The sequence below is a fragment of the Anabas testudineus genome, chromosome 16 (genome assembly GCF_900324465.2).
Source record: "Anabas testudineus chromosome 16, fAnaTes1.2, whole genome shotgun sequence".
In the NCBI taxonomy this organism is placed as follows: Eukaryota; Metazoa; Chordata; class Actinopteri; order Anabantiformes; family Anabantidae; genus Anabas; species Anabas testudineus.
The window spans coordinates 1,879,952-1,905,072 of record NC_046625.1 but is presented as its reverse complement, the minus strand read 5'-3'; the positions used below and the strand labels follow the sequence as shown (position 1 = coordinate 1,905,072).

The 25,121-nt window shown below is 37.2% G+C and overlaps 1 protein-coding gene and 1 non-coding gene across 2 annotated transcripts; one reads left to right on the top strand and one right to left on the bottom strand.

The window, feature by feature from the left end:
* The first annotated feature begins 546 nt into the window (after positions 1–546).
* Positions 547–19,998, top strand: zgc:113232 (collagen-like protein). The gene is made up of 26 exons (XM_026372259.1): positions 547–801; positions 2,837–2,921; positions 3,514–3,579; positions 3,728–3,900; positions 4,841–4,978; positions 5,801–5,854; positions 6,000–6,053; positions 6,442–6,495; positions 6,736–6,789; positions 6,925–6,978; positions 8,207–8,260; positions 8,672–8,725; positions 8,923–8,976; positions 10,326–10,370; positions 12,679–12,732; positions 12,827–12,880; positions 13,757–13,810; positions 15,434–15,505; positions 16,093–16,128; positions 17,045–17,089; positions 17,195–17,227; positions 17,733–17,879; positions 18,075–18,251; positions 18,714–18,804; positions 19,195–19,272; positions 19,382–19,998. Exons 1-26 carry the CDS (start codon positions 781–783, stop codon positions 19,585–19,587), a joined length of 2,007 nt encoding a protein of 668 aa, XP_026228044.1. The 5' UTR covers positions 547–780; the 3' UTR covers positions 19,588–19,998.
* On the bottom strand, positions 3,380–3,452 carry trnap-cgg. Its single transcript has one exon. It is a non-coding gene; the product is annotated as a tRNA-Pro (tRNA).
* Positions 19,999–25,121: the final 5,123 nt, after the last annotated feature.

Here is a 25,121-nt window from a genome sequence, read left to right as displayed (position 1 = left end):
ACAGTTCCACATCATTTCTTTGAATGTCATTAGTTTTATGTGATTCAGTGATTTTATTCAAATTTAAAATTGTTTTGATGAAAAGGTTTTATTGTGATATTTCCAAAGATTTACTAATTTTAAATAAATGATACACCGTATTGTCAGTGTAAAAACTAGACAGAGCAGCAGAGACTAATTTATAGGACCTGTTTAAAAGTGTTCCAAGTTGGCTTTGAGGGATTGAGATTCTCTTTTCAGTCTCACATGTTGTTTTTAACAATTTCCTAAAATTCTGAGACATTATTAGTTTTCTCAAGAATCACTGCCCTTATTAAAATAAGAAGGTCTTTTAATTTGGGTATAGAGCCACATTATTACAGACGGACATTGAGAAGTTTGTGGTTAATAGTTATTTCTGCTTCTTTAAGCATCAGCATGTCATGAAAATAATGAAGTAGGTTTAAGGTTATAACTTTGTCGCAGAAATCCTTGCATCTTTCTTTCTCTGTCTTAGTCTTTCTGTTCTGATGCTGGATTGTGACTCAGGTATTTCTCACCCTGTTGAGAAGCAGAGATAGGGGCCAAGAAGAGCAAAAACACACAGAGGATCTCATCAGTGCTTGGGAACCTGAGGGATCCTGCAGAGACAGAGAGCTCAGGGGGAACCAACAGAGGGATAATGCTGTGAGGAGAACTGCTCAGGGAAAGCTAAATCAGGTCGTTTTTGTCCTCACCTGTGTCCTGAAAGAATCCTGTGCGGGATCGGGTTTGGTCTGAGGGCCCTCACTCTGCAGCACCATGGGAGCCTCCAGTGGCAAGGTAAGTGGGGATGGCCAGGGTTTGGCCAGGGGCCCTGCACGTATGGGTTTAAGTGAAGCTGGTCTCTGCTTTATCCCTGATTGGACTGAAATTTTACTTTGTTAGATCAGCAGGGATTAACATGAAAAGACTGTGTCCGTGTGGTGAGAAAAAAAGTGTTGGGGCAGCATTAGGTTAAATTATATTGACATCATGTAATGCAGATAAATGAATATTTGAAAAGCATGAAAAGAACAGGCATTAAAATCAATGCTCATGTCTAAGTATACGTTTTCATTTCTGCATTTAAACGTTGGCAGATTTTCTTTCGTTCTATTTAGTTCTTCATCAGCGAGATAAGAGGTTTTCTACCCTGTAAAATACACTACTTCCAGGAAATCATACAAATAAATACATTTATAAAACCAGCTGTCTTAGTGACAGAGAAACCTTTTTGATTTGGCACAGCAGATTTTATTTAGTCACTATGAGGCCATTTTCTCTTAGAATCACAACAAAACCTGATTGTACAGGATTTATTTCATTTATTTGTGAAGGGAAAATGCATTTGATTCTCTTAAAATGTCCCCGAGCAGACTGCATTGACTCAACTGTAGCATTTTTTTATTAGGTTAGGTAAAGTATAATTAAAAAACAATTTGATTAATTTTCCACCAAAAGTGTGAAAACATTGGTGTGATGCATTGCATGAGTGTTTTTTTTTTTTCTGTAGCAAACGACAGATGCCCTTAAAAACATTAAACATGAAATGGGACAGAACAAGTGAAGGCTGTATCTCACCTCACTGTCCTAGGGGTCCTGCAGAATCACTGGTTCTCACCTCCACATGTTGCAACAGTTACACTGGATATTTTGGATTCATGCCAAGACTTAGTAGACTTGTTTTATAAAGCTTCATATTGTGCATCCAGCAGAGCACAGAAACACTGACTTCAGGAAAATAATTACTAAATAAAGTTTCTTATCATAATACTTGAATCAGTAAACAAAAAAATTTTTATGATGTATGTTTAATCTTTTACTCCAGTGTTTGCTAATTAGTTAAATGAATGACTGCATATTAAAAGAAATAACGTAATGATAAATAAATAAAGAAGAAGAACAAGAGCGGTCAGATATAATTTGACTTTTGTGAGTTTAAATATTTTCTTAGTGAGTTTTCCCAAACTTAGACTACATATAAGATCAAACTGTTAATTTTCAGAGATTTTGGTCTCCTTCATTTTATTGACCTGAAGTCAAAGTTCACTGTGCAGGTCGTCCAGCAGTTTCTTCAGTTGGTTTTCAGACTCACAGTGAAGCTTCAGGAATGTCAGATGAGTCTGAGAAGACCTCAGCGTCTTTTTATCCTGACAATAAAATCCTCTCACTCTAACACCAGCAACTCAGGTCCTCCACAGCAGCAGAGTGACCAGAGGTTCCTGGAGAGTTCTTTTTTTATTTTAAATAAACTATTTTATTTTTAACATTTTAAAGACTTTTTTTGTGTGTTTTTGACTTCAGGTCTAAAATGATGTAAATTTACAGTTTGAACAAAAACTTCATTAAGAAAACATGTACAATATGGCAGAAGTGCTGTATTTGACTGCAGGTGACCCTAATAAAGTGACAACTGAGTGTAGTCTATAAATTGTCATTTTCCTTTTTGTCACATTTCATTTGTCCAGAAACTTGGAAACTAGAGAGACAAACAACAAAGGCATTGTCGATCAAATGTTTTACAGTGTGCAGTGGTTGTTCCTACAAATGTGTAAATGAAAGTTGGTGAGTTTGTAAATTGTTTTCTTCTGGTCTGAATTAGTGAAACTCAGTGGGCAGTGGTACAATCTGTCTGATGGCACATTGACTGTTTTGTTCCAATAATTAAAATCAACTGTTACAGACAGAACCCGCAGTAGGAGAACAGCTCTTCAGACTGACTGCTAGAGCTGAATCGCTCTTCCGTCTGCCACTGATGTTTGATATCTGTCTTGACATGGCTCTATTTAATAATTGATGGTATTAAATGAATGATATTGTTTCTTTTCCACTGCAGGCGTCTCTCCACTCACAGCTGCTTGTTCTCCTGCTGTGTGTCGGTTCTTCTCTCTGTCAGCGTGAATACTCTGGATACCACTCAGGTCGGAGTCACCCTATACTGACTGAGCATTACAATCAATAAAAATATATTTGTCTACTTATAAAGAAACTTTTTTGTTGCTGCCTTATACAATATCAAAAGAAAACTGCTCATTCAAAATTCAAAATAAGCAAAGTGAATATTGTTAGTGCCTCGTTTTCTTTTAAGTTTCTTTAATAAGAAAACTGATACAGTAGGAAGCATGTAACAGTGGCATGGGAAATATCCAACATTCACACTTAAATTACAAATTTAACGACTGTGTTAACTTTTTAGTAGATTTGTTTTATACTTTAAATTCGTCATTTATCTATTTCTGAGTTGTGTTACGTTCTCAGTGTGAAGAAACATCTCAATTCATGTCACCTGTTCTTTCTTAACATTCTGCAAACAGCATTTTCTAACTCATCTTTTGTTTCCTCTCAGTCTTATGAAGCACGTGTCCTTTATAAAGTAAGAGGGCTCGTCCGGGATTTGAACCCGGGACACTCTCGCACCCGAAGCGAGAATCATACCCCTAGACCAACGAGCCACTCACACTGTGATGATCCAGTAGAAACAGGTTTCACTGTCCATGTATTCGTGTTTGTTAGGTGAGGAACACACCTACGAAGGCTCTGTCGTCCACCACTATGATGACTTGGCCTCTCCTCAACTGGGTAAGACCAGTGTCCCTCATTATTTCTTATCTACATATGACAAATACCTTCTGACCAGTACCAGAAGCCCCACTGTGTGAGAGAAGTGAAGTCCAGATTCCCCTGGGAAATTGTCTAAATGTTGTATTTTCATCCTTGGCATCTTCAGAGTATCCACCTGAGCCAACTCACAGCTATGATGAGGACCAGCGGCCTGAGGACAGAGACTATGACCTCAATGGTCCTGCCCCCACCCAGGTCACCATGATCACTGAGGATTCTTTCCCTTATGTCACCACCACTGAATCCCACTATGCCAAGGAGGACACTGAGACCATGCAGGTAGGACAACCGAGCACTGGAAGTTCTCTTTTTTTTCCAAAGTCCATTTAGAAGCTGTTTGAGCTTTTGATCATACCACACAGTCTTCATCAGCAGATGTTACTAGTTTCCAAGGACTTTAGAAGAAAATCAACAAGCAGATCATCGTTTTTCTTCAAGGTCAAGAATTTACAAAGCCTTTCACTTTTATTGGAGATTTACTATTAGATGCTAACGTTTGATCCTAACATCTTTAGCCAGTGTCTTATGGGATCATCAGGTGGTCACTAACTTTCGTTTTCACCCTGTACTACAACATCCTCACTTGGCAGGTCGGCAGTGATAGGCTACCACTGCCCATGTTCTCCTAGCCATCTCTTTTGCACCCGTCACAATTTGCACTCGTGTTTCTCTCCGCATAAGCTTTCACTGTGGGTTCTCCTTCATTCACCACCTCTGCTGGTTTGAAGGTGTTAGTAAAGTGTCGTACGCTGATCAGAGCAGGAAAGAGGTGTCGAGTGTATAATCTTCAACTTTGGTAAATTCAGATATTTCCAAGCCCCATATGACCAATGTCATGACCCTTTCCTCCAGAGCTCGTCTTGAATCTTTCCTTCACCTTGGGTATGAGATGATAAAATTTAATTTTATAGTAATTAGGAAGTGGGAACTCGTACACTGTCAGACTATTGTGACAGCAAGCAGCTTTAATCTGATATCTGTTGGATGTCTTTACACAAGTTTATATGTTTTTTTAAAGAAAACATCTGTTAACAAACTGTTAAACTATTAAATCTAAGTACTTTCAGTACAAGTGTTCACCTCTACCCATTAACATTTCCTGTTCTATATTCTCAACCTTTAAAAATCCATAGCACACTCACATTATTTCCCACTTTTTAAAATTTTTCTTACTAAAGATGTAGATTTCAACTTCCCATAATGTCATATTGTGTTTCAGATCCCGTATGTGTACCCTCCTGGAGACACAGAGTCCTCTGAGGAGTCAGGGGGTGATGCAGCACTTGGGCAGGAGGGGCCAACAGATTGTGACTGTGAACCCGGACAACCTGGATTTGCTGGTTTTGCAGGACCAAAGGTACAGACTGATGTAATCACCTCATGGTCACTGTACTATCTTCAGAAACACAGTGATTATCTGATGACATAGAGTAAAAAAAAAGTTAGGGAGACCTTCACAGTCCTCTGGCTGCTCTGAACACTACTCTTAATCTGCCAATGGAGGCGCTAGACTACAATCTTAACAGATCAGTGTCCTGTATCAAACTAATTCACTAATGTGGGTTCATCAAGCTTTTCTTGCAATTAGATAAAAAATGTAAAGTTGAATATGTCTGATTTTCTTCTTTCACTGTTGGCGGATTAAAACCTATCTTATTCAATATTGATGTAATTTATACTAGAATTAAATAATTGTAATTGTTCCTTATTAGAAAAAATTGTGAAATACTCTAAAAAGCAACGTTAGCCACTTAGAGGTTATTGTAGGTCACCAGCAAAACGCATTAGATGCTTTGTATAATACAGCATTACACAGAGTTAATGTCCTCTGAATGAAGCCTGTTCAAGACATCACATAAACAACTTTAACAACTAATTCAAGGGATTATTTCTGACATGTGCAATTTATATAATGAATAAACACTAATACAGTAAACCCATGATAATCATGAGTCATCAGCAGTACTGCTGATGATTCATGATGTGTTAAACATTTTTACTTACTCAATTAAAGCAAAAACACACAAATCACTACAGTTTAGTCTGATCCTGAAACTACTGTAGATTAGTATTAGTGTCTCTTCCGAAACTCAGCCATTTTTTATCTGTATGTACACAACAACTGTTTTCTCGTTTATTAATTTATTTCCATTGCTTCTCATTTTCCTCTACCTGTCAGGGTTCCCGAGGTCTGCAAGGTAAATCTGGTGAGCCAGGAACTCAAGGCAGAGAGGTACCAGTCAAACATATTACACATACTACATGTTTATTTCTAACAATATAACCTGAATAAAGTAAATGGTGGACATCAAAGTTCTTTGGTTTCTGCAAGACTCAGCAGGGTTTTAATTTGTGATTTTATTGTGTGTGTTTTTCAGGGTTATAAAGGAACCAAAGGTGTTCAGGGAAGAAGAGGAGACACTGGGCCAGTGGTGAGTAATGCTATCATTAATGCTTCTACAATGCTATTACAACGTGCACTGATAAATGCACCTCTCAAAACAGCGTGTAAGTAACAGCCATGTCTTGAATAACTGTGAACTGGATCCCTGAGAACCTTCATGGACTCAGTCATGTTGTCATCACAAACATAATTTAAAGTGAAAGTACAAGTGAATTTAGGAAAAAACTCTAATGTGAAAATAAAACTGTACACACATGAGAAAGTTCAGAAAAGCTAAATAAAAAAGTAAAAGTAAAGTACAAGTGAAAGCAGGTGGATAAAGAAAATCCAGAATTTATTCTTTATGTGCTTGAAAAGAGGCCACAGCTGTTTCTCTAAGACACTAGTATTTGACCTCTGACCTCTCATCTTCACAGGGTGATGCTGGGCCTGAAGGAGATGATGGAGCCTCTGGTTTCTCTGGGGCCATGGTGGGTTAACCAGTTCAGACCATCCACTATCTTAAAAACCTAAAGACGTTAAAATCTATTTTAATGTTTTCATTTTGTAAATATTGACTTTAACTGCTGCAGGAAGTTAAACACAAACAGTTAATTACATTTAATAAACTACGTCTTCTTCAGAGGACATTTAAAATGACGAGGACTAAAAAGAAGCTGAAGAAACTTAAAATTACATCTTGAATGTAATTATTCTTTTGTTATTAACAGGGAGAACCTGGACTTCTAGGAGACCCAGGTGAACAAGGAGAGCTGGGTCTGAAGGTAACCACACAATAAACACACACGGCAACATATACAAACCCAGAATGAACCCAGTAGGATTTAAGGAACCAATCAGAGTAAGGAGCATCATTAAAAGCCTTTTTGTCTTATTTTATATTAATTTCCTGTCAACAGGGTGACATCGGTATGGAGGGACCCCGCGGAGGAGTCGGAGCTCCTGGTGAGACTGTAAGGAAACAGCTACTTCAGAGATTTTAATCTTGTCATATCTAAACTGATTTTGTCATTTATTGCACAGACAAATAATTATAGACATTTATATGTATGTACATGTATGTAGAGATACATGGAGCTCCCACTGGACTCCAATGATTCAATGAGTCATTATTTGGTGCTTCCATCCATAGCAACTGACAGGTCAGGTGCAAAGCAGCAACTAATCTTAGTCATGAAGTCACATGAAGCAAAATGCAATGAGAAGAAATGTTTGTATGATGACATGAGAGGTTTTTTACACTTTTAATCTTGTTGTTCTAAACTCAGGGTTGAGTTTCCTTTTTACATCAAAACAGAAGATGATGTCTAGTAAACGGGAGCTTCTGTAACTGCTCCATGTTCAACCTCTTATTAACTAAAACTTTTAGATTTGAATTGTGTTCCTCAATAGATATTATCTATTATTGTTAATGCGGCTGGAAAGTGTAGTGGTAAGATCGGGTTTGAACCCCAGCTGTGGCCTTCATCCAGTAGAGGTCCATCGGTAAGACCTCCTTACACTTAAGATGGTTTTGCCTTAAACCCTTGTTCCTCACAGTAAATGTAAATCTGTTAACTTCAGTTCATGTTCTAAAAATGTTTGGACAAAAGACATTTGAAATTGGTTTCTTCTGAAAAACAAAAGGCCATTGTCATAAAATGAAATGATCACAACTACAATTGTTCATTCATTTCTGTACAAAGACAATAATAAAGAGAAGGAGGAGTAACTGTCAGAGAAACCACCTGCCGCCTTGTGTAAAGGTCCAGGTCCTCTGTTGATCCAGGTGTTGATGTTTCACACGGTTGGAAATCACCCACAGTTTTGGATCCCCCAGTGGCCACGTTGCCCTAAAACAATCCATCACTGCCAACAATGTGACGCAGGAAAGTGACTGGTGGTGACTTCAGGGGTTTACCAGCTGGCAGCTGCTGACGGAAGTGCATTAAACTACTGATCCGCCTGATTAAACTGCAGTTTATAATTATTTTATTACGCTGTTAATTGAATTAAAGTACATTTTTATTCCACTTCTATTCTTTTCCAAACATATTTTAATCTGCAGAAGCATTACCACTACATTTGACTCTAGTCTCTACCACTTCATGTCTAGTTCATTATTTTTCTGATGGTTTTAATAACTGTAAACTGTAATGACTGTTCTTTATTTTATTTGTTTGGTTTTTTGTATTGTTTCAGGGCCCTCGTGGTGATGTAGGGACCCCAGGATCAAAAGGAGGTAAAGGTATCAAGGTAAAGAAGAACAGTCAACACACAAGTTGCTTTTTCACAAATTAGCATCACTGCCTCCTCAACACTTAGGTTTTTAACTGCTACACAAGAAACGTAAATTAAAGCTAATAAGGCTAATAAATGCATTGAGACTTTATATTTCTGAATATGGTAACAAATAAAAATGTAATTAAATTAAATTTGTCTAGTGGCAAAATGATTATTTCTCTATATCTCTCTTAAATGATTATTTCTCTATATCTCTCTTAAATGATTATTTCTCTATATCTCTCTTAAATGATTATTTCTCTATATCTCTCTTAAATGATTATTTCTCTATATCTCTCTTAAATTATTAGTTCTCTGTCAGAGTCACTGTTTATATTTATCTTTAAGACTTTGAAGACTCACTGTCACTGTGGTTGTGTGTAGGGGTCTCGAGGTGACCAAGGCAAAGAGGGTCCTCAGGGAAGAGATGGGCAGAAGGTACTGGAATCAGACACATTTAGAGCTCTTAAACACATTGAAGTGTTTTCCCCTGACGTACCAGTGAATATGTTTAAACTTTAATATCTTATCATTTTATTATGTTACTCCTGTTTCACTGCTTTCTAATCACCTTCAGAGGTCGGTAGACGTCACACCTGACTGGTTGAATCTAACTGTCCTGTCTTCTCCCACAGGGGCAGACGGGAGCACCTGGGTTTCCAGGTGATGTTGGTGAGAGAGGCTACACCGTAAGAAATCATTATCATCATCTGTTCATACTAACATAATCTGAACCTCTGAAATTCTGTGGCGCGTCGTTCACCTTTTGATTGGATTTCTGCTTCAGTCAGTCACTTATCATGTGTAGGAAACACATGACTTGTGTCATATTCTGTGATTTTAGAGGATCTTAGAAGATCTGAAGAGTGTCTTTGTCACCGGCGATGTCAAAGCTGTTTTCACTGTAGCAACACATGCAGCTCATTGGAAAGCAGAACTACAAAGGTGGCAGTTCAGCTCAGCATTTCTTAAGTAAACACTGACTCTTAATTCTAAGTAGCTATGGGACATTTTAAGCTCAGATGTTTCTGTGGGAAATGTGCAGAAGTTGTAGAAAAACAGAAGTTTACAATAACATGACTTCTTTCACTTGTTCTCTCTGAGTAGCTGAGCAGAACCTTCTGGAGAGTAGCAACAGATCACTTCTGAATAGTTGTTTTTGAAACTGTGATTTTTCATTTCACATTTCCTCAAATCATTCTAATAAGTGTATAAATATAAAACTGTTCTTTTACCAGCCCACACAAAGATCAAATGAATTGGGAACAAATAACTGAATAATGATTTGAAATAGTGACCAATTATCAGATTAGATGCCAAATTATTTTCACATTCATTATTTTTGACATTGAAGATCTAATAATGTTGTCTTCAGTCCAGTGGGTGTTAGAAATGTCAGTTTCTATTGGAATAGCCCAGTTCATTTATATAAAAGATTTTTGTTGGTCTGTCAAACATTAAGTATGTGCTTGTTGAAAATGTTTTTTCATTCACTATCTCCTATCACATCCTCAGAACTGAGATCAATATTAATTTATTGAACCCACTTGGAATTAGACAGGGTTCAGGAGATTTCCAAGATTATTATTTTTTTGTGTTTGATGCATTTTTCTAATAAAACAAGCTCTCAGTTGAAGTTAGCTCGTTGCCATTTCCTAACATGACGTCACTGATTTACTCTGTTCTCCATTACGACAGGTTAATGTAGTGAGCATGTGATGTGATGACATCTGTGTTGCAGATTGTTCCACTGCAGGGAGTTTAGTTCTGTCTACAGAGCAACAGGTTACACCGCTCAGACAGCTCGCAAGTGAAAGCTCTAAATGAGGAAATCCTAAAATAACATTCAGCCAGTGTGACGTCTCGTTTATTTACTTCACTTTTTTACATGTGTGTTGGATTTGACATGAGCGCAGATTTAAGTGACTGGAGCAGCACTCCTGAATTGTTCCAGTTATTACTAAGCCTCTGCATTATCTTTTACATAACCTACTCCTCATGATAATCTGAGCAGAATACTTTCTGCTTGTTTCCATAGGGTTATCCTGGGCAGCCAGGAGGCATCGGATCCATTGGACCAAAGGTACATACACACAGAGGATGTGATACCTGCAATCTATGTGTCTGCATGATTGTTCTCAGTTTACGTTCCTCATGTGTGAGTGTGTGTGTGGTAAAGATCCCCTCAGTTTCTGTTTTAACACACACTTTAAGTTTCCCAATGACAACCTCCATGCTGTAGTGAACACAGTGTCAGTGAGGGGGACACTGTTCGTCTGTATTGGGATTAATTCTCAGAGGCTGCAAAGACAGTAATGATGATGAGATCCTGGTGATCCAACCGTTTCACGTGTATACACAAACAATCACAAAAAAACACCACATGAAACAAACACATCTTACTGATACTCACCAGAGGAGGAGTTCCTTCATATTTAGACACTTTTTCTTTAGGAGCCTCAGGACAAACTTCACATGATCATCTTCAGTGTCCGTTTTTTTAGATTCCACGATCCTTAACCAGCATTTACTAGACAAATCTGAGGTTTGTGAGATGATCAACTGGTCAGGTCAACATGTACTGTTTGGTGGACTTGATCATGTTCCTGTTATCTTGATAAGCCTTCAAATTCCTGAGTTAGTGAAACTTCAGACAGAGAAGAACGGGTTCTGCTATAACTAAAAAAAGAAACATGAAAACATTTGAAAAACCACGTGATAAGCTAATGCTGTATAAACATATGACTCCCCTGTGTTGAGCAGTCAGCGATGGAAAGTACATTTACTCAAATTATTACTATTATTAGTAGTATTTGTACTTCATGAGAATTTACATTCAGTCCAACTCAAGCTGTTATTTAATCACAGAGCGAAACATATAACTTTTTAATTTATCCACCCAACTCATAAATATACGGTCAAAGCCTTTTGTGTCAGTGAGTGATCTCTTACAGACATTTCTCTGCTACACGTCTTAATTGGTTTCAGTTAAAATGTTTGTTACGTGTCAATACTTAACAAATGTAGTGGTGCTTTCTGCTACAGGGACTTCATATGCTGCAGACCTGGACTGTAAAATAACTTATCTTATTACTTTTATCTTTGGTTATGACAATCTTAAGAGAAACAGTATGAGTACAGCATTCATGTTACAGAGTAAAGCATCCGGGAAGCACATCTGTTGTCTCATCTAAATTTCCATATGATCTGATTCTGGATGTGGCATCTAGAAACAGGAACTAACAGCACAGGTGAAAAATAGATACTGTAGGGTAGTATCGGGTCAGTCAGTCCAGTGTCTCTGTTGCAAACCCCGGAAATTTCTGTCTCTCATTGCAGGACCATGGACAGTTTTGAAAATTTGAATTTATTTTCCAAACGAGTCAGAACAAGTCTCCTATTTTAAAACATGACCCAGAAACTTTCAGTTGAAGAGGGAAAAATACCCAAATTGCTGCAAAGTTTCTCTTTTATAGTTTTGCTTTTCCTTCTTCTTCAAGAACACATTTAGACTAGTGTAAAAGAGAAAGAGTCACATCACATAGGGAGTAAAGGTGAAATTGAAGATAAGTAGACAATGTGATCAATGTGTTCATTTAAATGCGGATCATCATCCGGCCGACTTGGCAGCGCTGGTGGCAGGAAACCTAGATTCATTCTTCAATTATTTAAAGGGAGTGACTCAGAAATGAAACCAAAACCATACGTTTTAGTAAGGCTGTTGGTGTCAGACTGCACATAAACAAGCCAATGAAAGTAAAACTAAACTAAAGTAAATACAGTCAAACAGTAAACATGTTTACATCCGTTCACACATGTTTTATCATCAACAGCTCTCTTGGTTGTCACCTGTTATGTAGTGTTTACTCAGTGAGGTACAGTTGCATCAACTGGATTGACCAGTTCTATGTATTTTTCTGTATGCTAAAATGTATTCAAAACCTATGCATATAATTAGTGTAGAAAATTCCTAATATTCATCTTTGATTCAACACATTCATTGTGAATTATGCCAATTACAACTTCCCAGAATTCACCGTGAGGTCTTGAAATTGTTGGTTTTGTCTGAACATGTGAAACCAGAAGACTCAGTTTGATGTGATGAATTAACTTAGTGAACAGAATCCAGTAAATGTTGTTTTTCTTGATAAATAACTTGAATCTTATCTTATTATCTTTACATTCATTCTAACTCGTTTTAACATTTGACGTCTAACGTTTACGTTTGCGATCAGTCTTTTGGCTGATGCTGTTCTGGGATGAGGCTGCATCACAGGTATTCACAGATACAGAAGAAACATTTGTATTTGTTGCTATTCAGCATCTTGGAGCCATATCAGTGTTCTCTGTCCTGTTTTAAGTTTGCTAATGTTTCTCCTCCTCTCTCTCAGGGCACTAAAGGCCTTGATGGCCTTCCAGGCAGTGACGGTGATCCTGGGGAAGATGTGAGTTGTTCAGCATTAGAGATACAAATCTCTATAATTTATCATTTACTCTTAATCTACTACCACCTTTTATGCCTGCGTTCTTTTTCTTCAGGGTACTAAAGGAGTCCCTGGAGTCATGGGTGAACCTGGGCCATTCGGTGCCAAGGTAATGGTCGTAATGACTTCTACCTTTAAGAGCATCAACACAACATACAATAGATACAGTGCTTTAATAATTCCAGTAAGAAATTACAGACAGTGTTAATATTTACAGGGTAATGTTTACTTAAAGCCACAGCGTTCAACTTGTTGAATTTTGTTTTATTAGAAATATGATTCATAACTGATGACCTGATCCTGTGAAATGTGTGTTCATACAGTTTACTGTGTGAGATGCACTTTATTTCTTAACAGAACTGTTGAAATCATCCAAAAGTAAAATCGTTCTACGTCGTTCTTGATCATCAACAACATCAGCTCAGTTTAAAACCCTTGGACGGCTGGAATAGTGATTTATTTAAGCTCAGTGTTTATACAGATGAATTAACATTTTAATTATCTGAGTCACATAGCATGTCTAGACACGACTGCAGGAAGTCTGTAACCTCTGATAACATCTCACTCACTTACTGTACAGTACATAAACAGTTCTGCAGTACAGTCTTGCAGAATGAATTATGTCATGTCAAAGTTCCGACATTTGATATTTTAGTGTGGTATCAAAACACAGGTGACACTGTTTTCCATCCACTGGGGGATTCTTGACTAAACTGCTTTAGCAGACAGATTGTTCTACACAGGTTGTTTTTTTAAATCCAAGACATTTAGACATAGAAGAAAATTCACCCATGAAAAGCTAAATTCCATTGAGTTGTCTCAGCTTCAGACTGTTGTATTGTGCATGCTATCCCCTCCCTTCCCTTCTTCTTACTATTATTATTTAAAGTTAAAATATCACCAGCTTGATGTTTAAAAATGATCCTAACCCTTCTTTAGAAAACAGACAACCTTATTTATCATCATGCCTGTTCTACTCTTACAGGGCAATAAAGGCGATCGTGGTGTGAGAGGACCTCGAGGCAGAGTGGGTGCTGTGGTGAGTGACCTGGTTGTAAACTCAGTCACAGCCTTGATACCTGGCTGCGCTGAGTCTGAGCTGAGAGGAGTCACGTGCTGAGAAAAATGGTAAAATGCCAAGAGTGCGTGGATAGAACTGTCTCTGGCAAGTCCCAGAACTTCATGGAAGTGTAATTTACCTCTGGTTTGCCCTTTTAATTTGCAAGTTTGCAAATTCAGGGAAGCCTTTAGCCTTTGTATGTTCCTCCCTAATAGCCTAAATGTAAAATGAACTGAAACTAAAGATGAAGCGGGGAAAGTTGATGAGGTTTCTGCTTTCTTCTGAAGAGAACAAGGTCGTTCCTGTGATTATATGTTGTTGTAAGACTACAAAGAACAACAGACTTCATTATTTATTCACTGAGTCCTTCCCTCTGAGGACATGCACAGTGTGTCAGTAAAAAGGTTTGTGACATAGCAGTGGTAAAGTTTAACTGCTAAAACATCCTTTAGGATTTTAGGCACAGAGAGCCATATATGTTGAAAATAAATCTAAGAGTACAGCTGAATATCAGAGAAACTGAAAGGTAAAGACATAAAAGGTAGTGGTCATACAAGATCAGTACTGAAACTTATTTAAATAAGCACATGGACGCGTCAAGTCAATTTTAAAATACAAAGTGAAGTCGATGAAATAGAACAAATTACAAGAAATGGATCAACACTTCTCTGAAGCAGCCTGCCAGAGTAAACCTGTAGCTTGATATTACTCTCAATATACAAATGAAGATTGTGATTTTCTTATAAATTCAGTGTAAAAGTGACTCAGTTCAGGGTTCCAGCTTGAGGTCATTGAACCCTGCCTTTAATCAGAAGCCCAGTCATACTGAAAACTGTCCAAAATGGAATTGATTAGAAATATGAGGATATTACTGAACCTTTTTAAAAATGTATTGACATTACTACATTATTGCATTATATTTACATGATATGCACATATATATACATTTATTTCTGAGGAATTCAGTTATTCAGTGATTGTCTTGCACATGTAGTTGAGACCATCTGCAGTTCTATCAAATGACTTTAGAAATTTCCCCGAGTGAAATTCTCATGAGGTTGTTTTGATAGTAATGTGGTCAGAATCTGACTGATGAAATAAAGGGGATGTCCTAGAGTAAACATGTTTTAATTCTCTGTGTAGTCTGTCAATTTGAAAATGAACATCTGCAAAATATAATTTAAAAGTCATATAGAAATTATATTGATAATAATATCAAAAGATATATGAAAATATGAATATGAAGATATGAAGATATGAAAAAAGCTTTATTTACAAATTAGTACTGCTTCATGAAAAAATAGTTTTGATGCTTAAAACTCACATAAACAGTTGAAACAGAGCAGTTCCTCAAAATCTGACATTTAAGCAATAAAGGATTCAAACAGACACATTTTACTTCCTCTTTATTTTAACATATCTATCTTTTTTTCTCTTCGCCAGTGATTTTATATATTACTGTTAATTCTGCATAGAACAAGAGAGCAGCATCAGCCTCTAAAAGAATTTCATTTACTGCCTATTCCTCAGAAGCTAATGAATAAATAAAAGAAGGTATTATTAATTATTGATTGACTGTGTTCCTGTTCATTTGCCCAACAGGGATCTGAAGGAGACCGAGGAGACGCTGGAGTACCAGGGAAACCAGGACCAAAGGGCCTGCAAGGCCAGACAGTGTGTACACACAATGCAAAAACTGTCCAGTTTAACCTGAGAATGAGGTTATCGATATATTAGTCGGATACAGTTTCAACAGACCTGGGTTTATGTCGTTCCTCTCTGCCTGGGTTTCCTTCAACAGTCCAGGGACATGCAGCTAGGGTTATCTTTCCACTTAGGAAAACTCAACCCAATTTAAACTGTAGACCAGCAAAAGAACTTCTGGTTAGTCCTGTCTTTCAGTAGGACGTTGAAACGGTCAATGGAACGACCCCAACAGAAACATTTAATGAGATTTAAATAATTAACTTGTCACAGATACTATATGGACTCCTGTGCACATCTATTTAATGTATGTGTAGCAAAATCAGTTGCACTTTTTGTATCTGTTTATTTATTAGATCTGAAAGTTAAATATCAAATCAGGAAACACAGATTATATTACAGTAGTGGAATATTACAATGAAACATCCAGTTACTGTCTCCAGATTTCCTGCATAGTCCACATTTTGATATTTGTTCACACATGTGTTTGGAACATTATGTCACTGTGCAAAACATTTTGACATTGATTGAGTTCCTGTTTTTTGTTGTTCCTCCAGGGGGCCAAAGGCGAGATGGGACCTGACGGTGAGAAGGTGAGATCTTTAACAGAGCACAAGCTGCTTGTAAAACATGTAACTTCCTGTGCAGACAGAAGAGGTTTGAATGCCAAGCGTCACATCTGGAAGATACCAGGCACCACTCAACACCTGGCTAATACCATCCCTATAGTGAAGCCTGGTGGTGGCAGCATCATGCTGTGGGGATGTTTTTCAGCTGCAGGAACTGGAAGACTAGTTTGGATCGAGGGAAAGATGGATGCACCAATGGACAGAGACTGACTCTGTACCAAAGGGGGCAGCAGCTCCCTGTCTACAAACTCCTTGGACACAACACTGGAACCTGAACCATTGGCGCCTCAAAGGGGCAGCATAACGGTTTCTAACAAAAAAGGAGCAATAGCAACAGGACAACTCTGTAAATGTCATGGAGTGGCCTAGACAGAGCCCAGACCTGAACCCAATCTGAAAATGGCTGTGCAATGATGCTCCCCATCCAACCTGATGAAGCTGCCTAAAACTACTACTCCTGTTTCTGCTCACATTCCAAATGCATGTAGATTAAGTGGTGGCTCTGAAGGGCTCATAAAAAAAGGGAAAATCTCAATTTGACCTCATTCTGGCTGAACAGACTGAGAATCAACACACATTTATCTTCATGAACATCCTGCAACTCAAACTCTTGCTCTTATATTGTTGCAGGAAAAAATATAATGTGTTGTCAGTCAAGGACATATTCAATACAGCATTGAAGAAGTCTCATGTCCTGAATAAAACAGACGGGGGTTCCTCATGGTTTATTCACTTCTGCATTAGGGCCTTGTTTTTCCTGTTTACTTTGATTTTTTTTTTAAAGCCTCACTCGAGGAATCTGTCAGCTGCTGATCCTTTGTCTTCTGACAGTAATTGCATTTTCCTCTTTCATCTTATTCCTTGGGTTTTTTTCCTGCAGGGTGCAGCAGGAAAGAAGGGCATTAAAGGGCTAAAAGGACAAAAGGTAATTTACCTGTTTACTTTTGTCATGTGCTACATTTCATTTCCTTTCCCCACAAATTCCAGGGTTTTCTGAATAAGTTTCTTCCTGTTTTTTCTTACCTTTCAGGGAAGTGTGGGCGACCGCGGAGACAAGGGACAGGTGGGTATTTATTATTATTTTTACCCTGACATCACAGAAATACATGTGACAGCTGTAATGACAGCTTTTGTATTATACTGTACAAGACACTTGAGTGGGAACAAAAATGAATTATTGTAATATGTAATTAGATGAGTGCACAGAGGAATTTTCATGTTGAAAAACAAAAACAAATGTAATATTTAAAATTACCTTCATTCAGTTAGAGAAATAATCAAAGTTTGGCAAATTTTTAAAAGTTGAAACAAACTACTTGGGACAAAACTTGAACATTAACCAGCATTTAACCACAGTTTTGCCCAGTCACAGTGAGTTCCAGTACAGAGGCGGTTTAGCCTCCAACCATAGCAATGAGATATACAGTATTAAGATTATCTAATGTATTATGTATAATGATAGAATGATGGAGTAACAGGTCAACAGGAACCAGTTTCTAACATACATGAATCCACTAAGGTGATCTCTTTGCTGCTTTGTCTTTCCTCACGTCCCCTTTTTTTCACAGCGTGGCCCAAAAGGGGCAGTTGGTCGTGATGGCGTCCCCGGGCCTGTCGGCCCACCCGGGATCCCAGGGGGCAGAGGAGAGCGTGGCCCAATCGGTGACACTGGTGTTAAAGGCCGGGCAGGACCCAAAGGAGTCCAAGGACCTTTTGTGCGTTACAGTATTCATTAAACTGATTATCTGCATGACTGCAAACTTTAATGCCACATGAGCAGACTCAGTGCCAACAGTTTTAAAATGACCAAGAAAGATCATATAAGAGTAAAAATAGTTTACAGGATGAAATTTATGGTGTTTTGTTGTTTTGATGTAGAGAAGATAAACTTTGCGGTTTCTGTTTTGCAGGGTCCTGGTCTGAGTGATGAACAGGTCCTGCAGCTCTGCAGAGGGGTAGTCACAGCCCAGATCTCCCAGTACGCTGCCTCCATTCAGGCCAAGTGCCACCAGGGCTGCCCCATCAACAACCGAACCCTCATCGGGCCCCCAGGAGCCCAAGGACCGCCAGGACCACCAGGCAAAGCTGTAAGTCTGGAGAAGTAAAACCCTCTCCAACTTCTCTAGACCTTCTGAGAGAAGATCATTTAATTTCCTCAGTCTCATAATTTCATTAATGTACACAGACAAATTGAAGAAATATAAAATAAAAACACCTGTATACTGGATTTAGTTTTGACAACAAAAGGAAATGTGTAATTATTTGTCACCCAAAATGAATCTGGAAAACCTTGATGTACATTCATGTCCCTGCTGACAGTTACTGATTAATAATTGCATCCTTATGTTTGTTTGTTTTTATTATTATTTTTTTAAAGATCAATTTAAGCTGATTTCCTCTAGATTTAATGTCTTACACACCCATAACTCAAGCTATATTAGGATTATATACTGTTCTGATTATATGCTCTACACTCTTTATACACTCTTACAGTTACAACTAACAGAATTCAGGAGTAATTAGAGTCCATATCTGTCTCTGTCTTTCAGGGTAAAGCAGGAAAAGCTGGAGCAAAAGGAGCCAGAGGAGTTCAAGGTGACAGAGGACTTGAGGGACAGGAGGGAGCCCCGGGTGACAGAGGTAAGATGACAAAAGCAATCTTAGCACGATAATAATCAAGTGTACATTTTTGATCAGTCATTCCCTTTCATTCTTGCAGTGAAGGGATGTGGATAAAATCGAAAATTAGTTCTCTTGAGAAGCTAAATAATTATTTCAAATTAACTTAAGTCTTTAGAATGTTGTTAACGTTAAAAGGAAAAGGTCAATCTTAGTATATAGTAACCTGATTTGTGGCCTCAGTCTGTATTTATGATTAGATCTATAAAAATATGTCCCAGCTACCAAGTGATTTTTTTTGTTTGTTTCCAGCCTTAACAAAAGCTAAAATTATTATGACCGAAGTTCTGTAGTTTACTACTCTGTGAATTGTAGCTTTTCTCAGAGGGTTATTGTGTTTTTGCTGAAAAGGTCAAAAAGGACCAAAAGGGGTTGCAGGTGATCCAGGCAAAGGTCTGTCAGGACCTGATGGACCACAAGGGCTCAGAGGTACGACACTGTTCATCATAAGACATTGATGATTAAAATAAAAAATTATTTTTTAATTATATATTGTATATATATTATAATAAAAAAATATATATTTTGCTCTGATCAGGTTTACCAGGTTACCCAGCTGAACCCAAAAATGGCATGGAGGGACCTCGTGGACCCCGTGGTTTCCCTGGTCCAGTGGGTATCCCTGGAATAGTAGGGATAGCAGGTGTGCCAGGATTTTGCGAAGCGCGAGACTGCAGCATTCATGCACCGGTGACACGAAAAGAACAGGGTCTGGTGAAAGGACCCGTCAGCTCAAAAATTTGAACCTGAACACCTGTGATAAGACATTGTAGGTCTGAGAGACACTTGGTGTAAACTTTGTGGTTTGTCTCAGTGAAATTCCAGCTGACTTTAGAGTTGAGTTTAAATGGGAAGAAAATCATTACACTTTTTACAGTTGTTGTTTAAAAGCTGCAACATTTGTCCTTAATTAATGGACTGGATTAAAATGTCAGTGGACCAAGTATAATACCGTGGGGCACACCACCGAAAAGAATCAGAGTGACATAAGCAGACTTTTCCATCTGACCCGGGCAAAGCTTTGAGTGAAAAGATTTTAAACTTCATCTAAACCAAGACTTGGTTACATAACATTTATGTTTGTTGTTTTGTAGTTTAAAAAAATCACTACATGTTTCCCCATTAAAACTTTCCTTCAGTTTAATTTTTCTTTTATTTAGTTACACAGAAATTACTATAAAAAATAAACAAAAATGAATAATGCCATGTAAATAATTTGTAAAATATCTTAAATACATGTACTGTGCTCTGAAATGTTTCAGATAAACTGTCTGATGTTTTTTTTATCTGAGTCGTCGCCTTTTTAAGACTGATTGTGCTTTAAATTTGGATAATAACTATAAAAAGTAATTAGAAAACATATATCAGACAAATAGCCTGGTCCCAGATCTCTGGAACTTATTCCACATCTCAAATGAATATAGAAAAACATAAATATATCAAACTAGTTTACATATTTCAGAAACAATGTACATTAAAATAGTTTGACATATTTTCATATTGTTTAAAATTCACTTACATTAATTATGAATAGACTACACAGAGGTCTTGACAAACATTTATTATGGGTTATAAATACATTAGCGCAGCAGCACAAGACAGATGCACATAAGATGTAGCCCCTACTGTATAAAAAATATCACATTATTTCCTGGTTACAGCTGTGCAGTACATCATGTTCAAATGTGGGAGGTTGTAAAAACAGCAGATTACATGAATGAATGATAACAAAATACAGTACAGAGATAATTTCAATATTTGGTTTCAAGTACCATTCTTCACATTATTAAAAAGCAAACAAGGTTGAATTCTTGAATATTTGACTAGATAAATTTAATTAAACTTTAAGAACTAACATTTTTGAAAATGTTTTGTTATAAAATTACAAATGGACACAGGAAAAAGAAATGTGTTTTTTAAAAAATGGAGAGCATTCCCAAAACAATACCAAAAAAGCAGTTTTTGCATAGCATGTGATACGCATGTGTTCTTCTTTGGCTTTATTTTTAATGTCCCTTCAACATTGTGGTCAGTATTTCCCAGTGCAGTCAAATAATTCCTAATGCCCAGTTTTAGTTATTTATATTAATATTTTTTTATAAATAGTTTGGGAGCAGGAAGGAGCATCATTTGGGCTAAAATTAAAAGCAGAATTTGTGAAAGACAACATAATTGTGAGGTATTTAAAAAGATTGGATATACTGTCCAGTTCTGTGTGTAATAATAGGTCGAAAAATAAAAATAACATAAAAAAATCTGAGGTCAGTGGTTATATGTAAACAATATGTTTTTTAAATTATTTTTATTCTGGTGGGACGTGCTGTTTGACTTAAAGCACAGACGAAAACAGCTTAAGACTCATTAAAAAGAGTCCTGTGAAAGTGCACATAAAGTTTTAGCTTCATACACTGTGGAACCTAAAGAAGATAATAGCTTATAGTTACATTCTGTACCTGAGAACAAATATATAGTAGTTTGTAGTATGTGTAATCCATTTGCTTATTAGCTACAATGTTGGTTAAATGTTTGGTAACAGATTTAGAAAAAGCCAGTTACTATTTCCCAAATCCCAAGAAGAACAATTTCAATAGTTTGTTTTGTTGTACAAAGCAACAAAGGCTGGAACCAATAAATTATTAGTGAGAACGTTGAAGTGTTTCATTAATCCTGAACAGCTCAAGAACAAACTGATCTAAAAATACTACAGGTATTACCTGGTAGTGTTAGAAGACATCATACTAACAGGTAATTTGTATAATACTTATATTTATATGTTACTTATTACTCTGAGAATACTGCCAATAATAATGAAAATAACATCAGACTGTGTTTTCATCTAATTAAAGCTCCACTAATGTATGAATAAGACAAAGCCATCACACAATAACACACCCATGGAAGCTTATTGCAAGATGCTCCTTCCTGCTCTGATTATTTGTTGTAGACTGCTGAAGCTACAGATCCCTTAAAGTTAGGGTTAGGGTTAGGTTTGACCAAAATATGTAGTGAGCGGGACATTTTACAGTGCAAAAATCATTTTTATCTGTGGAATGTATGTGGATATGCCGACAAGTCATTTTACTGTAGTTTTTGTCATTTAGCTGTCACTAGTGTGCATAACTCCCACTTTTTGTGCATCAGTAATCATCAATCCCTGCAAGTTGTCTGTGTAAACAATTAATGGGACATTTACTTCTAGGATAAGGGACACCAACAATATCTTCTGGATGTCAGGGGATTCTAAAATCTATTTCTAAATATGTAGTAAACTGATGAAATGGCCAGTAGAGATTTAATCTAGTTAATTTGATCTTGACCTTAATGCAGCAGCTTTGTTCTTTTCTCTCAGAGGGCTGTTTTTGCTTCGCAAAATCTTTAGTGGCCCAAATATTTAGTGTATTGAATCATATCTCTAAGTGGCTTTGGATCAGTATATTTGTATTTAGCAGCTTTAACAGGGGATAAAAAAAACAATCACTTCCAGACATCCTCTGTCCCTCATACTTCACCGCTACAGATGCACTCTGTAAATGGATGGGATGACTTTGATTGATTTTCTAATAAATACAACCCTGAGAGAAATGAGGTTAAAAGACCTAAAATATAAAAATACTTAGAGGCTGTATGTGAAATTTGGACAAAATACAGCGTTTTCTTTGGATTAAGAGTATGTTTTACAAACAGAGCACAACTAATGTGCATGTCAATTATTGCAATTTTTAGATTCAGCTAATGTAGCAAAGCAATTTCATAAATACATTAGCATCACAATCTATGAAATAAACATTTTCAAAAAACAAACAATACACATATATAAAAGTGCAAATTAAAGTGCAAAGCATAGTAAGTAAACGGAAAGAAGGCAGAGAAAAGGCCCCTTTACCACAGAGACAAACGTCACATGTACATTCAGGCAGTTTTCTTTGGAGCTCGTCTACTTCACAAACCTTCCAGTGATCACCAGAGAGAACATTAAAACACCAGCACGTACTGCTGTGAGAGGAAAAAGATCCAATGTTAGTATGTTACTGAGTCAGCTGTGTCCACGTTTACAACCTAACACTGCTCATCTGGTCACAGCTACATTCTTTAGCTTCTAACCAGTGAGTTTCATGTCGATCCGGATCATATTTGTGGTCAGACTGTGGGTGTCCTGCAGCATTCACGGTGAGAACATGGATAGTATAACAAACCCTGTATATTCCAGGGTTTGTCCTATGACAAGCACCCAGTAAACTCTCTCCAGTGGGTCTTCAGTTACATTTCCATGCACTTATTCCACAGTCATTTAATGTGTCTGACCAAAAACAGACTGCAGAGAGAGATTCTGTCCAGTCTGCAGACAAATCAAGATATTTTTCAAATCTATGTTGAAGATGTTGTTAACCTACCCTGATCTCCAGCTGTGTTTGACAGAGACTCAGTGCACGCTTGACTGCGGTAGGAGATCCTTCTCTCAACCATCACATTCATCTCCTGTAAACAGATGAATTCAAATTACACTTGGAGCTACATTTTTAAGTTGCTCTACTGTTTTACTATGATGAGCACAGAAATCTAAACCTCACAAAATACCAAAAAAATTTAACATGAAGTTCTACAGCAAGATATGAAGCCTCTCTCATCCACAAATGGGTAAAATACTGTTTTAACGGATGAGTTAAATCACTGAGAAGAGCTCGGTGAATTTTTAATTCCCCACCTCCCTTTGTAACATTAACCCCTTCACGCTAAACTTCATTTAAAAATAAAAAAGTGATGACCCACTGTGCAAACTGAGGTCACATTGACATCCACACAGGTCCCCAGCATCATCCTGCCACCTTTAACCTCCTTGCAGGGTAATATGCATTTTTGGTCCATGTCACTGAGGTAGTTGGAATAGGCGAAGTTCTGTCCAAACATGACACGAACAAACAAAACACTTTTGAAACACTAAATTAATTTACAGGTACCTCAGGGTCAATCTAAACGTATTTATGGGTTTTAACTCTGTGAGATGTCACTGTGTATTTGCATGGGTTAAAACCTTTGATGGACTCATTTGGTTGCACAAATTTCAATCTGATGAGTATAAAGAAGTGTGTTTAATGAAACATGAGGTCCACTGTGTGTGTATGGAGGGCATCAGACGCACTTCATGAGTCCGACATTGAAAAGGCAGCTAAGTCTGAGATTTGGAACATGCTGATTGTGCACGTGTGGTTGTTTTTACCGTGTCATGGCTACTCCACGTGTTGTCACAGTGTTGGTCAAATGGGACTGCAGGGCTTCCACAGCAGGAATAAGTAGAGCTGCTCTCCCTCACCTCTGAGTTTCCACTCACAGATGCAGCAGCAGCTGATAAAGATGAAGTGCATTAGGTCACAGGATGTCAGATATGATCCTTTTGATAATTTATGATTATTAGATTAATATATATATATATATATATATATATATATATATATATATATATATATATATATATATATATATATATATATATATATATATATATATATATATCTTATTATTTTAGCATCTTAACAGCGGGGATTGTGGAAGACAGCATGGAGAGTGTCCAGTTAGGTTTAGGTGACCTGATTTATTTATAGACTTTTCTGTGTAATAATAATCTCAATCATATAAAGAGTGACTCATAGTGGGAATTTCCTTCATTTAAAATAATGTTATCAGCTTCTTGTTTTAAACTGGAAATCCCCTCTTTCGTGGAAAGCACAGGGAAATCCCAGAGCTTTCAGTTTCAGTGGAGCTTCAGCCAGCTATGATGACGATTTATTTATTTATCAGATTATATTTATTTACTGTGGCATATTGGCTGTAATATTAGCACATTACAGGTGTTGTACAATTATAACAATAGTCCAGACGTTAAAATTACTAAACCATTGTCCCTCCATACCAAACTGAAATCAGAACTCGTTCGATTCAAATGAGTCTTTTTGTCGATGAGTTCAGTTCACTACAGAAACAGATACGACCTTAATACGACCTTAATACGACCTTAATCCGGCTCAAGTCGAACCCACTTTCATCCAGAAACTTTTTTTTTAATCTTTTAAACCTGGGTCCAGTGTGGATCGTGGAGTCTTCGATAAGATTCAGAGAGTTTTCGATTAAGATCGATTCGGTTCCTGCGTTTTCTGATTTTCTCTTTGAACCTGAGTTGACGGTTCAAACCGAGTGAAGCTGGATTATTATTATTATTATTATTATTATTATTATTATTATTATGAGTGTTCATATTCAGTGTACTCACCTAAAATAAGAAGTGA